The sequence below is a fragment of the Cariama cristata genome, unplaced genomic scaffold (genome assembly GCF_000690535.1).
Source record: "Cariama cristata isolate BGI_N322 unplaced genomic scaffold, ASM69053v1 scaffold1937, whole genome shotgun sequence".
Lineage (NCBI taxonomy): Eukaryota > Metazoa > Chordata > Aves > Cariamiformes > Cariamidae > Cariama > Cariama cristata.
The window spans coordinates 45,388-61,269 of record NW_009626927.1 but is presented as its reverse complement, the minus strand read 5'-3'; the positions used below and the strand labels follow the sequence as shown (position 1 = coordinate 61,269).

Below are 15,882 nucleotides of genomic sequence, written 5' to 3'. Positions count from 1 at the left end.
TGCCCATTAACTAAGCGTTAACTGGCATCATTTAATTTCAATTAATTTCAAATAACTTAACATTAACATTTAACAAAGATATTTCACAAAGAGCAAGCTTAAACTTCCAAGCAGCAATGCTTCTTAGTTTCTCACTCATACAGGCAGGAATACATTTTTCCCCTTTTACTGAAGCCACCTTTAGTGTAACTAACATATTTCAGGTTTTGACTAAAGGAAGATATTAGCCATGACAATACACAAATCAGCTGAAAAATATTTTAGGTATCATACCTACCTACTGATAACTTTTAATATATTAAAAGTGAAGTATTTAATTGAAGACATAAATGTACTATCATTTGAGCAGCCACATTTCAAAAAATAATTTACTAAACCGGTTGCTTTCAGATTATTATACCTGCTGACTGGGGTAAGAAGGTGGCGGACTATCCATTTTTGCTTCATCTTTCCTTAATGCCCTTTTTCCTAGAGACATTTCCTCCTTTTGAGTCCCTGGTGGTTCACCACTGCTCTCCCCATCCGCTTCTTCATCATCTGCTTCTGAGGAACTGCTGCTAGTACTGCTCACCTGAGGAGACTGGACAACATTAACTCATTAATAAAGGGGTGACGGACAGGCCTTTCTCCAGTGAGCACATAAAACTGCCAGAAAAAGATACGACACTGTAAATGCTGTACCTCATCTTTCAATGCCATGTTTTCACCTCCGCCATTCAGCTCACTATGAATTCCATTCATGTTGGCTACAACCTCTGCATCGTCGTAATTATTCAGTGGGTAAATATCAGCAAATTTTGCTGATAATGGTGCAACATCTTCATCATCACTACCACTGAGGGGAAAAGAGGCTTAGATAAATCACAGTGCCCAGTAACCTCAGTTATTGTGAAAGCAGGTAGAACACCAAAATTAAATAAAGTTGAGGGCATCCCTTGTATAAATGTTGCAATTAGGGGTCAAAGGCTTCTCTTCCAAGTTGTTTAACTGAACTTATTTTTTCAAGCAAGTAAAATCAAGAAACGTGCCGTATAATCCTACTGAATATAGCAGCTGCATGCCTGAATGACAGACTGGATCAAATATGAGATTCTCTGCTATTGCCTTGTAAAACATTTTTCCACTACTGTTTTCTGACCAAGAATCTATAGAATAAATATTGACAGGATATGGATCACCTTTAATTTGATGAAAAAAAGCCTTATGCCAATGACTTCCTTTACAGAAAGTGTGAAGTAGAAAAAAGTACAATATAAAATTCAAGTTTTTCCATACATTAAATGTCAAACCAGTAACAGTAAGTAGGGAACATTGAACACATCACAGTAACTCTTAAATTTCTCAATAGCAATTAGTTCCTAGACAACTCCACATCTACGTGCTTTTCAGAATCTGCTCAAAAATACTTAATGGAATTTTTTTTCCATACAGACAGCTAGTAAAAAAATATGCATGTTTTATTACCCGCTCCAGGGAAGTGTTGCAAAGATTGGTTAGTTCATGTTTCTACAGCAATCCAGAGCTCTTAAAAGAGCTCTTAAACTGTGCACTTTATCTTTTTGCATTCCATGAGATGCTGCACCAAAATTTAATTACATGATAGCACCATTAGGCACATTTCAAATGTGCAATGAGGAAATAAAACACAGCAGATATTATGAGACATAAAATGGCCCTTCCTCAAGAAGCAGTGGTATTTCTCTAAAAATAGGCTTCTTACAGTAAATAATACTTGGATTCAACTGAACTAGCTTCTCAAGAGACAAATTGAACAATTTTGGACATTTCAGCACCAAAACTAATGACAGTTTACAGAAATTGCAAACCACACATTTAAGAATATGTAGTTAAACATACTGCCACATAATCTCTTTTCAAGCGCTCCCCAAATGGGTTCAGAAACAAAAGTCCTGCTGTGGAAGATTAAACCATTGATGGTAGTAGATGCAAAGGTAAACATTTAAAGGAAACTGAACTTAGTGAAGTGATATTCATCTGCATTGTCCTCCTTCATCAGACCATATTAACACAGTATGCTAATGACAGTTTCAGTTTCCTTGACTGTACTGACAACAGGTATTTCATTAGTGTTCCCACCAGTACCGAAGTCGGGTTTTTTTAAATATTCCTTTAGAACATCACATGACAGAGGAGACTCCTGGTTAGCTGTACCCTAACCATGTACAGAAGCCAGCCTACCAAGCAGTTTTAACCCTTCAGAATTACGGAAGGGGCAGAAGTCTACCATTAGACTAATGCCTCAAATTTGACTGTCATTGTGATCTGAATAAAAGAAAGAGGGTGGCAGATACTTCTGATAGGGACAATAATTTTTGATGCAAGACTCAAGTTAACACAACTTCAACAATCCTAAAAGCCTCCTAACAAAGGCTTTTTTGGAACTAAACTGATTCATATGAAATGACCATTCCTCAAAGTAATGATCACCAGTTCCCCTGCTCAGTCTAAGAAATGTGACATTTTAAAATGATGTTCTGAAGTAACCAGTATCTGATGATCTGATGTCCTTGTAGTCTCAAAGCAGGAAAGTACATACTACGCACACTTCTAGCAATACTGTTAAGTCAACGTCTTAAAGAAATGTACTGGATTTTTTTTTTTTTAAATTTATGTTTGCACAACATATGGCACTGGAGTTGTGGTCCGCCGAATACAGTGCCATTATTAAATAATTTTCTGAGGCAAAACTAGCATTACATAATGACAACCAGCCAATGCAACTTGCCTGCTTAAGTTCAATTCACTGCAAACTTTTAAAACAGAAAAAAGAACTTACAATGTTGGTGCAGAACCATTGTCTGCGAGGATCAATCTGGGATGTTGCTGAATTGTAATAGGTGAGCTGGAACCTGATCCTGAACTTGCTGAAGACATACTGGGTGGGCGGATCTCAGATAGATAATCCGGAGCAGAATCAATTTGTAGTGGTAACTGGTTAATGTGGATATCATCCGTTATAGGAGAATCCATGATGCCACATGTTAAAATGTGTGAAAGACTGCAGTCATCACAAGTACATCTGTTCAAGAATTAAGATTACAGATTTTTACAACTTTAAGAAGTATTCATTTAAAATAACCACACTCTTCGTTCCAATAATGTACTTCTTTTTTCCTCGAACAAGAAATTAATGATTTATTATTATTTCATATTAAAAACATCAGCTCACCTTCTTCTATAATTACAGTTGGGACAGTCAGGCATGCTCAAACGTGATGACAGCATGTGTCTCATTGTGTCTGTGAAGTTGTTCTCCCCAGCTAGTGCTTTCTTGTTATTAAGCTGAAGTAAATCATAAAGGCAGTGTTTTAGCAGTGCAAGTATTTCCATTAACAATTCAATGGTACATCACAATTAATAAATTACTTAATCAAAATGGGTTCTTTGGGTAAAATATTTTAAAAGCAAAGTAATCCTGAATAATTTCATGAAAGTGGTGGTTTGATTATGAATGAAAAAGGAAGAAGTTTAAAGTTACAAACAACAAACATTTGGCACTGAAACTCTTCAAAGAAAGTATGTTTCTACTAAGAAATAGCAAAGTAGCGAAACCCATCTCCTTGACTCATTTGTATGTGCATCTTGCATGGTATTTCTGCTGATGCACTCTGAACTTGAGCAGTTCTTGTCCTGTTTCATGGTATGCACAAAACGACACTGCTGGCAAATGGAGAGAGAATGCAAACTCACACTTCACTTGCAAAAAAGAATTAGGACTAATTCTGTAGCCACAAAGGGATAGATTCAAGGAATGAAGTAGGTGCCCGAAACAGGACTTGACTGCATTAGTGAAAAAAATCACATTCCAAATAACCTCCACCTGGCAGAGGCCTAATCCTGAAAGCACCTAACTTCATTAGATACCTACAAACCTTAGGTTAAACAAGGATGTGCCTAAGCCTCCACTTCTATAGATGCCCAGACCTGATCCTTACTTAAGAAGCCATGGGCTTACAGCTCACTTAAGCCCAATTAGGATGAAGGAAAAAGAGGATTCTTCCTCAAGTCCTCTGAGGAGCCCTGTATACCAGATGTTCTAAAGACATGGTTAACACAGGCTTATGTTCCTTATAAGAAAAAGTACTTACTGATGACTGCTTTGAGACATGGCCAATTTAAGCCTAAGTTTAAGTTTATTAAAATGTACTGTCATACTCTCTCTTTCTCTGGCTCATGACTAGCATTTCTTTCTGCACAGTGGTACAGGAACAGAGAGGTTCCCCATTCAGTCTCGACTCTAGCTGAGTCACACTGTACTCTTACGGAAAGCATGATACATACTTGAACACTTCTAAGCTACAGAAGAGAGTACTGTGAATTAAACAGCAGATAGTTTTACAATAAGGTAGGAACTTCTACTGGCGCCTCTCTGGCTACAGCTTAAAAGAGGCAGATAGTTCTGCTCAGCCTTTTCTCCACAAAACAGATCTAGGAGTCATCTCCAGAGCCATAACAGATGCAATCATCTGCCCTGCTACCATGGCTCACACTCCCCAGCTCTGCACACAAGGGAATTTGTTAAAACTCCTCAACACAATATTCCCTATCACATACATCAAGGCAGCTCCATGCTCAATGTATTGGCTGTTTTGGATCCCACTCTAAGGCATCAAAAATTCCCCCTTTATTGTATAAAAAAAATGTTAACACCTGGTTTTCAATCCTAAGACTATGGTGTTTATGTTTTTACCTTCTAGTAACTGAGATTACATACTATTACATACTCTTCTTGGATCTTGCTTTTCTGTATTTTAGCTGACCAAATTTAATGCCTGCAGAATTAGATCACATAGAACTAGTACAATATACTACACTCATATGTTTGCATCTTATAAATATACATGAAGCATTAGTATAACTAGTATGGTATAAAAAAAAAATCCTACCTGCTCTTCAATAAAACGCCTCTGTTTAAAAAATTCCCAGTCTTCCTTTAGCATGCGTTGTTTTGTTTTCATTGCCATCTAAAACAGAATTTAAGGAAAACTCATTGATTTAATCATAGAAACCTATGCTGTTGTCAATTGGTCTATTAGTTTCATTAAAGTTAGCTTGTCTATACTATTTTGAAAGTATTTGCACGCTTAGTCAATATGAAGCATATTTTATTTGCTAATCACTTGATTTGAGTCACTTAAACATATGATTTTATATTCACTTACGCTATTTTTCAGTCAGATTTTCCCACTGTTATTCCTTATGTTAATATTTTTTTTCATTAAATATTTTCAAAGTATTTTCAATAAAATGTGCTTGGCATTAAATCCTCAACATCTCAGATACACTAAAATCCATTAAAATCTAGAGATACAGGACTTTTGGCAAGGCCTCAACACAGGCTCAAGTGCAAACTCTTATGTACCACATGTGAAACTAACCACTGAATCAAAAAGCCGAAAAAAATTAGTAGCAGTGACCTAGACTAACACTATTTACCATTTTTATTCATCAACATACTTCATGCCCATGATTTAGCGAAGGCTGGAAAAAATATTTTGTAATTACTCATCCCTGAATCACATCACCATAAATGCACATAGAGCCCATAACTTTTTGTACACAAATGATATTTTTCTGATTTAGTAAATAATTTCACTCAGAGAACGCAAAAGCTTCCACGAATTTTAACACAACAAAATGCAGGAAAAAGCTTCTCCTGTCGTATCTTACAACATTTTAAGAGTCGTTTTTCCTCACTGATGAAGTAGTGCTACCTAGGTTATATTTGACATTTCTTTTTTTCATTTACCTAATTAACTAAAAAAAAACCCAACATCTACCACCTTATACAATGCAACAGATTGCTTCATAAAGATGTTAGTGAGCCAAAGTCCAGTACGTTATACCACTAGCAATCTTATTTTTTCTTCAAAAGCATGCCTCCAGAAATTCATATTTGATCAAAAGTTTGACGTCTTACTATTATCTTCAGTGTATTATTGCTATTATCATTACTTAACTTGGGAAAATTAAATTCTAAGCCAGGGATTTGAAATCGTATTAACTATGGTAAAGTTTTGCCTAATCAACTCCTGAAACAATCACAGTAGTAATTAGAATTACATGCGGCTGGATTTTGATTTCCCTTGCTGCAGTGAGTTTACATTAACACCGAAAAATTAGTTTATCGTCTGCATGTGTGGGGTTTTTTTTTAAACAAATAGCATGCATGAAATATTCTTGAACCATTAGTAACATTTCTTAGATGCACTAAAAGGTACTGCAGAGCCTGCAGTCAAGAACATCAGAAATTTCATCCTGGCTGTACTATCAGCTTCTGAGAAACCTTCAGCTATATTTAAACACAGCAACACTCACTGGTTTAGGTGCCCTGCCACCTAGCTGAACCCTCATCATCAGAGACAGGCACCTACATTTGCTATATATTTGGAGAGAAGACTTTAATGCCAAAGAATGATGTTTAAAACAGCCAGTGCATTAACTGGGAGCTGCCTACTCAAGCCTGCCAAGAAACTGCCAAAGGAAACAGCATGGTTTAAGTCTTGGTACTCTTGAGTATTAATGGGAAGCTAAAGTTTTCCTACTTCCAACTTAACAGCCTTTCCAATACCCCATGTCTGCAAGTATCTTAAGTTATTAATCCATAAATAATAGGAAATCACTTCTCTCCCCTCTTTCTTGTCCCCAATGAACATTTATTTCAGCAGAGCAAAGCAGCTGCAACACAAACCACATGATTCGTGTCCAAGAATTCTGCAAGGCAGCGGGAGATAAATTCAAATGCCATCAGAAGGAAAAATTTACACTTCAGTCTTGCATATCTGCAATGAATATGCTACCACTGCTGCCCAATGGAGAAGAGAGGTCCAGTACCACCCTCTTCCTTCCTCCCTGTTTAATTGAGACTAAAAAGTATTTGAGATCCATCAGACAAGACATGGTAAAGTGAGACAGGCAGGTGAACAAGTGTTTCTTCATTCTGAAAGAGATTTAATCATGAAACAAAGCCAGCACTTTGGTCAGAACTGACACATACCACTAGATCACCTGTGAGAACTCTAATGTTCATACATACACCACAGGACACTTGTTGCTTCCAAATTTTAAACTCTCTATCAAATGTGAATAGCACATTTCAGCATCCCAAATTCCACCTGTGAATCTAATCTATTTTCCTAGGCTGTTTCGCTAGAAATAATAAAAATAATTCCCTCTTATCACCCCAAAATAGTGAGTGTTTCAATTATTTATACAGCTGCCATAAAGACAAAAAACAGTTATGCCCATACAATACTATTTTTTCTATTAATTTGATCAGGACTGTATAAATCACACATGAACATGGCGAGACAATCAAGTAGCTCTCCCTGGGCTCTTGTAGAGCTGTTCGAAGGCACTGTTGTATGGAGCCAGTGGTAAAAAAAAAAAAAGGAAACACTTTCACACAAAGTACGTATGAGTATCTAGCCATTACTTAGGGAAATGATCTAGATATATTTAGGACCTCCTGAGTAAAACGTAGTCTAAATTGGCTAAGGAAAACAGGATCTGGAGTTACAGGCTGCATACCGTTAAACTCTCCTGTACTCCTGATCCCCTAAACACCTTCCTCAGATTTTAACATGTGATGAATACAGGCACTGATATGAACGAATCCTTATTCCAAATTTTATTACAGCATACACACACGGTACAGCAGTGTATTAAGTTACATGTCTGTGCACGACACAGTTGTCTCACACAGTCTTAAAAAAAATAAAGTCCTTGTATTGTTTACAAAAGCTATTCACTTTTTTTCCCAAGTAACATAACCTACCGTAGTAGAAAGTCCATTAATCATTTCTACCCAAAATTTTAGACAGGGTGTCAGCATAATTCCACAGTAGATAAATGAGGACCATTCTTAAGTTTTCCTCTGTGATGGTCTGAGTTCTAACCTTTGATACACTAGCAATAAAATCTCAGAGTTTTGTTAAGTCAAGAGGCAGCAAACAGTGAACATACATTCACTGTTAAGATCGACAGTTTCCATAGTAGCTGGGCTTTCAGATTTGTACCTTGTTGACATCAATATCACTGTAAATTCAGGTAAGATGGTCATACTGAATGATGTATTTTTGATCAAGGCAGTAAAACCACAGGTTATCACCAACAGAGGATTTAAGACACGATTGGGAAACTGTTTTTTCTATATATAAATACCAATATAAATATCAGTATCTCCTTTAAAAATTGCTGGTTTAAGTTTTAGAATTGTTTCACCTATACACCACCCTTGCAGGTTTTTTTTGGTCATTAGGAAATAAGAAGACATCATAATAAGTTTCCCCAAATGGAAGAAGGGTTTGTGTTTGTATCAGGATACAAGCTTCACCAAGCAGCTAAAAAAATGCTATAAGACAGTACTTGCAGCAGTTGCATGGTCACTTGATACAGAGAAATGCAGAAAGATCAGTTAAGAGCTGATTTTTAAGTGGTGCAGGTCAACCAGTCAGGAACCTGACGTGAATGTGACTCTACAGAAACTCCATCTTTTGGAAAAATAAGTGAATGATAAGAAGTGAACTGGGTTCCCTTTCTTACCGAAGAGGCAGTATCAGACAGCCACAACACCCTGACATCATGGGGAAAATTACTTCTAGTAGCACAAAATGTGACATGATGAAATTTTACTGAGCTACAACCAAATACTTAGGTGCACAAAAGCAGCCAGACCAAGAGAACTTTGTAACTGATAGCTCACAGATGCAGACCTCAAATACAGAGCAATCTCTAAAAAATAAAATTAGCTATGTCCTATCTCCATCTTGAAGGTACTAAATTAATGGCAAAAGTTCACTTAAATCTTCATCACAGGGAACAGCTTCTGAAGGACACTTACAGTGTACTATAAGATTTAAAATATGTTTGATATCTATAGGTGTAACATAGCATTACTAGATCTCAAATTGGATCTCCATATTCCTAATGCTCATAAACTTCAAAATAGAGGAAAAATTCTATAAAATTCTGTATCTTCAGTTATTTGAAGACATATTCTCCCTTCCGGTAGACTTAAGATTGAACTAAACAGTATTCAAAGCCTTATCCTAAGGTGTTTCAAAAAAATTCAAGTTCTTTGAACATGAGACAAAAAGCACATGAGCAGTTTTGGAAGAGTATGAATAACCACTTGCAAAATAAACAGCTATTTTTCAAAAAATTAAGCTCTTGACAATGTAGGAGTCAGCACAACAATATAATTATTTTCTCAAACGTAGTACAAACTCAGAAGAACAGCTATCAGAACATATACTTAATTAAAAAAAGGATAACTTCAGAGGTCTCAAATATTTATGTAGTGAGACTGGAGTTACAGTTTTGACAGCTGTACAAAGGTCATCATTACACTATGAAATATGCAATAGTTTTTAAAAGCAATCTCTTCCTCTGAATTTCATTTAGTGCATCTATTATTTTGGAAGCTTAGGGGGTTTTGTGGGGTGGGTGTTTTTTGTTTGGTTTTTGGCTTTGTGTTTTTTTTTCCTAGTGACATCTACAAAAGAAAGTTTCAGATTACTCTGCTATGGTTAATTTACAGGCTAAAGTCATTCAAAAACGTTCAAAGATCCTCTCTAAACAACGGCACAACAATCTGCTTCAACAATTTGAAGATGTTTCTGTACAATCACCATTACATATTGGTATGTTAGTGTGTTCTTCTATTCTGAAAAACTGACATCAATGAAAAAAGCTACATTTTATTGCTTCAAAGCTCTGGATAAAAATACCAAAGAAACTCTTCACTGGAGGCGCAGGCTTGCATGGGCTGCTCCCTATGTAATCCGTCTTGAGATCATTTACACGATTCTTACCTGTTCATCAACATAATCATCTATTCTTTTCTGGCATTCAAGCCATGCTTCAGCAACTTGACCCATTTCCTGTTCCAGCTGATGATACCTTTGTAGCAAGGTACTATACATATCTTCACTACAGGAATCGTGTGTTGTTCCAAGCCTAAAAGTTCAAATAGCACTTATTATAGAAGAGACATTTCACTGAAAAATCACGTTTTTAAGTTCCGCCAGCCAAAAGAAGTGTTGTTAAAGTGCAGTTACTAATACACCTAGGCCCACATAGCTGCTTGTATCCCAAAGCTGAGTATTTTTAGCCATTTTTCAAAAAATATCCAACAACTGCTTGTTCCAATGTTCTGTAACCAACAATAGCAAGAATGTGGGAGGTGCAACATTTCTACAGCCTCTTTCCCACGAGCAACCAGATGTCAAACCTACTGAGCTGTATTTATTCAAATCTTGTTGCTTGATGTATTTATCTTTCCAAATTATATGGGCTAAATATACATGTTGACTATTTACTGAAGAACTACATAGTAAAAATAAAGCCAGAAGCTTGTTAATCAGAACTCTCATGATCAATGCTAAAAAGATTACTAGACGAGTTGGAGTTCCAGCTGGGAAAAGTGCTGTAGAATGAGGCAAGTGAGATAATTTGGTTGCATGCAGCTACCTACTATCACTTGAGCGGCATCAAGTTCAGAATTTGGTTATGCCATTCACTGATGACTGTCTCTGTAAAAGAGCCCCAGAAATAGGAGACAGATTTACCTCCCTTTCTTTACTACTACATTTTTGTATAGTAAATTCCTTTAAAAAAAAACAAAACAAAAAAACACCAAAAAAACCCCACTATCAGAGTGCATCATCACAATGATTCTTAAGTAAGTAAGCAAACTCTAGAAATCTTGACTTCAGAAATAAAGACAAAATTCTATTCGATAATGTGTGTTTAAAGCACATTGAATTGTAATGACCTGTAAATTGACGCAAATAAACCTAAGCTTTTCAACATTTCTCCTACTCCGTAATTAAGAGGAAACTGGTTGTTAGTTAATTAGGCACAGAGGTTGTGTGCTGAGTCAAAGCCAGTACCAAAAACCAAAATCCAAGTATCTCAAAACTTGATATTTAAGCCCAGTTTCAGCATTTCAGGGAGGTTTGTTAAAGATTTCCATTGCAACAGGATGCCAACCCAACCTAAGAACTACATAGTCCTGCCTATCATCTGGCAAAGAACTGAGCCCTTAATGTTAACATAGCAATTAAATACGATGAAGAGCTGAGCAAACAGACAACTCAGTAAGCATTAAATTACAGCTGTTAGCACAACTTTGACAATAAATTCAAATTTGTTTCACTTTGTTGCTTTTGCCCAGAACCACTGCAACACAACCACTTTAGAAGGGTGCATAAGTAATTCTGCGCATTAAAAACTTGGGAAGTCCACGCTTGGTAGAGTACAGAAGGCAGCTTCAAAGGATAAGGTGACTTTAGGATACAACACTTTCTCACCATCAGTGCAGACACTGTCAATTCCTGTTACTAGATCACAATTTACTACTTTTCTTGAAGCCTGTGTTTCTGGTATTGTGTAATTATGTGAAATTCTGATTCTTACTGTACAGAAGTCAAGAATTTGTTCTCATAACTGCTGCTGAGTAGTACTATTCTTTTAAAAACCAATTGTGCACAAAACCTTCTTAAAATTTCCTTCTAACTTGAGAGTGTAAGAACTTCATTTTTTAAAACTTAGATTAGCAATGCAGTAGCATTTACACTTTCAATTTTTATTGTGACTCTTGAGTAAAGGTTAACATGCTACTAGTAAATACACTTTCACCCAAGGCAAGTATAAAGCACCAAAGTAATATTTCAGTCCTGTAGACAGAAGTGGAATATATTCCTGGACTGCAGTAGAAAAAGGTAATAAAAAGCATCACACATACATAAAACTTAACAAGAATTGCTTATTTTCCAGTAACTGAATCTTCCAAGGCATACCTGTTGACATAGATCCTACTGTATGCCTGCATATCTTGATCAAGAACCCAGAATTTTTTGGCCAACAGCATTTAATTGAAGCTGTGCATATACCCTGAACACTGTCCCATCCCATACAGGGAAAGCAAAGAGGACAGAAAAGCCACAGGTATCAGTGAGTTACTTCATTACCAAACCCCAACAAAGCAGTCATAGAATCATAACGGTTGGAAGAGACCTCAAAGATCATCAAGTCCAACGATCTACCCAACACCACCTTGCCCACTAAACCATGTCTTGAAGCAACACATCTAAACATTTTTTGAACACCTCCAGGGATGGTGAGTCCACCACCTCCCTGGGGAGCCTGTTCCAATGCTTAATGACTCTTACAGTGAAGAAGTTCTTACTAATATCCTACCTGAGCCTCCCCTGGCACAACCTGAGGCCATTTCCTCTTGTCCCATTGCTAGTTACCAGGGACAAGAGATGAACTGCCACCTCGCTACAACCTCCTTTCAGGTAGTCGGTTGAATGTAGGAGGCATGTCAGTGGTTGCATGTAATCAAAAGCATCTTAACCCAAGAAAGATATTTAACCTCTAAGAAACCTTTCATATAGACACCTTCATCAGAAAGTACCAGTCACCTATGAAAGGACTGGATTTCCTTAAATACTGATTATGAAAAATACAGCCTTATGAAATGCTGTGTCTGATCTAGAAGCTCTGCTGATTAATTAACTCTAGATAAGCATATGGACAGCTCTTACAGCTGGTCTGCAGATTGTACAACTGAGTGTGCCTCCTAAACAAACCAGAGGTATTGACTGCATAGCAGAACATGATACAAGACATTAAGATCCTGGTAGTTTACCATGAATAGATGATCAGTCCTGTGAAATACTGACACAGCTGATCTTGTATCAGCTAGTAACCTCCATCCCCAGATGGCTGCTATGTTTAAACATCCCTAAGTGAACATCTTTTCTAGTCTGACACCTGATAAGTGTCCTTTGAACTAATCACAGCACAGCCAATATTTTGAAAAAGTCAGAGATACACAGAAGATTCAGTGATTTAAATAATGAATGAGAGAAAGGGTGAACACCCAAAATCTAAGTGAAGCTGAGATGCCAAAATACTATTTCACCTTTCTTTTTCAGGAAGAGAAAACAATGAGGCTAATGCTCTTATATAAAAGAAACTCTGGCAAATGATTCTCTACAGACCAAACAATTAGGGGACTAGGCTGACCTCTGCTTCTCCATGTAAGGCCTCTCTGATGGAACATTCCTCCACCAATTCCCAATGGGAGGCAGATTATCTTCCAGAAAAATTTCTCAAGGAAGGCTACCTAATTCTTTTACTTCAAGACCCAGAGAACTCAGCAGTAAAATCCTGGGAGTCCATGAAAACAGACGTAATCTATGTTTACCAAAGAAATATAAGACATAACGCTATATAAACTAGAAACCATGGAACAGGAAGCTTGTGCTGAACCGCTCCTTTCAAAAATGCTCATGTGAATCAATCTAGGCAAAACTATAGTTTATGTGAAACACCCTTAAAACTATCTAGCGAACACAGATGTACTGGAAAAGAAACTGCTGCAGGAAGAGATTCTGACTTCATCATATTTAAGCCCTGAAGGTAGCTGTCACTACAGTGAAGTTCTGCAGAGAAACATCTTTCTGTTGCTCAGACTTCAATTGCAGTAGCACTTGAGAACAACAGGTAAATGAAAACGACTCAATGTATTTGTTAAGAAATGACCATAAGCTTCACTAAGACCAGTCTCAGCTCTGAAGACAAGGGCAATATAAACAGTCTTGATATAGGCTGGATTGCTGGAGAAAGGATGCAGAGAAGCCTTGTCAGAAAGCATGGAGATGACTGAGGGACACAGTGCCAGTGGTACTGGGTAGTCAAATACAGATCACTGGGAAAATATGCGACTGAACATGTTATTGAACATAGCAACAGAATTACCTGCCTAGAGAGGAAAGGTGGGGGGAAGAAAAAAGGCTTTCAGTACCAATCCAGTTTCATGTAAACCAATTAGACAAGTTATTCTGAGGGACCTTAGACTTCTTGCTAAGCCCATTGACAACTAAGCTTTCTTGCCTTTTTTCCTTTCCTTTCTAGTATCTACTAACAAAAGGAGAACTCATCAGAAATTTCTTTATTCACTGTGAGCAACATCTCTTGTGACAGACTTAGATCAAACTGCTCTTTTACTATGAAAAAATACCCAGGACAATACCTTTAAAACGTATGTACACAGAGCATAAAATCGTTCTTCATCTGAAATGAGACTGAGGTGTCAACATGAACCATCCATGACTGTACTTTAGAAATGGTTGGACTTAGGATAAAGAATAAAATTTCTGTGAATTAATACTTCTTCCCTAAAAAATCCAAACACTTCGCAGGTACACAGATTATAAGCAGAGCAACTTTGCTAACAAAATATACATTCTAAAGCCCCAGGAAAGGCAATATGCCATCAGACCTACAAGTGTATAGCAAGCGACTTTGTTTCTTTCGCTTTCTCCAATGAAAAAACTGCTTAAAACTCCAACTTAATTCTGCACTGTGGGAAAAATGAAGACACTGAATTGACTTGTAGAGCTGTAGAGACAGTACCAATGCCTGATGACAAGTGAAAACAGTACTATTCAGTCATACCATCAGCATTTTCATAGGATGCTGTCATTTTACTAGTTAACCTACAAGTAAACAGATTACGGTAGTAATTCTTCTGACAAGCAAGTTATGACAGCAGCCTGCTCGATCAACAGTACTGTTTTCAAGACAGACCAACAAGGATTTTTACCTACTGTAGACACAGCAGAGAATTTTTTTAAACGCTGTGATTGCAAATGTGGGTTTTCACTTCTCCTTTAAATTACGAAAGAAAAGTTAAACTCTACCTTAGCTGTGACACCAATGTTGGCAAGCTATTCTGCAAGAGTGGCTCAGAAAATACCAGGTTTTCAAACAGATGCTTATTGTGCAATTCCCATGTCACCTGAAATTTCTTCAAATGTTCATTTTCCTATAAGGAAAAAAACAACCAGAAATAAGCCAGGGTTAGGAAAACAAACAAAAATTTCTGTCCAAGGCAAGAATTTAAAAAATAAAAAAAAAATAAAAAAAAAAATCTAGTTTCCAACCTACAAGGCAGATTATCCAGCTCAGATATTACCCAGTTTTAATACCCAGAAACTCAGAATTTAAGTAATTCTTTAATGACTTAAAAACCCATAGCTTCATTCTTTGTTTTCCTAAATTGTCATGGATTGGGAAAAAAACCCACAATACCCCCACCCCAACCCCCAAATATCAGACTATGTTGTTGAACGCTTCCATTTATTTCTGCACTGAAAGATGTATTTTATGAATTGAACCAGTCATTCTCAGGTTTTCTCATCAAACAATTGTCTACCTCTGATTATTTTTCAGTTCTTTGAACCTACCTAGTGACAGACACATATATGATGGTAAGCTATAATCTTTATTCAAAACCGACATAAATCAAGTAAACAGTTCTCTCCAAATGCAGCTTCAAAAATGAAGTTTTCTAAACAGACAAAAGACCAACAGCTTCCTTGTCTAGCAAGCAGAGTATTTTTTTATTTGAGGTTATTTAACACATAACTGTATGTAATTTCAAGGACTAAAACTTAAAACTATTATTATAAAAACATAAGAATCAAAGACAGGTAAAATATTTTTTCAAGTCAGTAAATTTTCCCACATATAACCAGTAGTATGCAGGTTTTCTATACTAGGACTCCCACACACAGCAAAATTAAATTCAAGTGTTCTGGCTATCAGATCAGCAAGACAGCCCTATCCACTATAACCTCAAGTACCCAGAAATACCAGAATACTCTGGAATTTCAAAGTTTTGTTAAGCATAGTGGGTTAAAAAACAAATACACACTTATCTCAGACCTAAACACAAGACTTACCAGTATTCATAAACAGAATAAAGTTTGAAGTTTTATTATTATTTCAGAAGCCGGGGGGGGTTGTTTGGTTTGGCTGGGGATTTTTGCGGTTTTGGGGGGG

General features: G+C 36.7%; 1 protein-coding gene across 2 annotated transcripts in view; it reads right to left on the bottom strand.

Annotated features, from left to right (window-relative positions):
• FAM193A (family with sequence similarity 193, member A) overlaps positions 1 to 15,882 on the bottom strand; it is a 50,841-nt gene that overhangs the window by 20,953 nt on the left and 14,006 nt on the right. For both annotated transcript variants that reach the window (XM_009704229.1, XM_009704227.1), the window contains 7 exons: positions 14,739 to 14,863; positions 9,837 to 9,981; positions 4,908 to 4,985; positions 3,191 to 3,303; positions 2,798 to 3,040; positions 682 to 835; positions 401 to 580 (listed from right to left, as the gene is read on the bottom strand). In XM_009704229.1, coding sequence (XP_009702531.1) covers positions 401 to 580; positions 682 to 835; positions 2,798 to 3,040; positions 3,191 to 3,303; positions 4,908 to 4,985; positions 9,837 to 9,981; positions 14,739 to 14,863 — 1,038 coding nt within the window. The remainder of the gene's footprint in view (positions 1 to 400; positions 581 to 681; positions 836 to 2,797; positions 3,041 to 3,190; positions 3,304 to 4,907; positions 4,986 to 9,836; positions 9,982 to 14,738; positions 14,864 to 15,882) is intronic.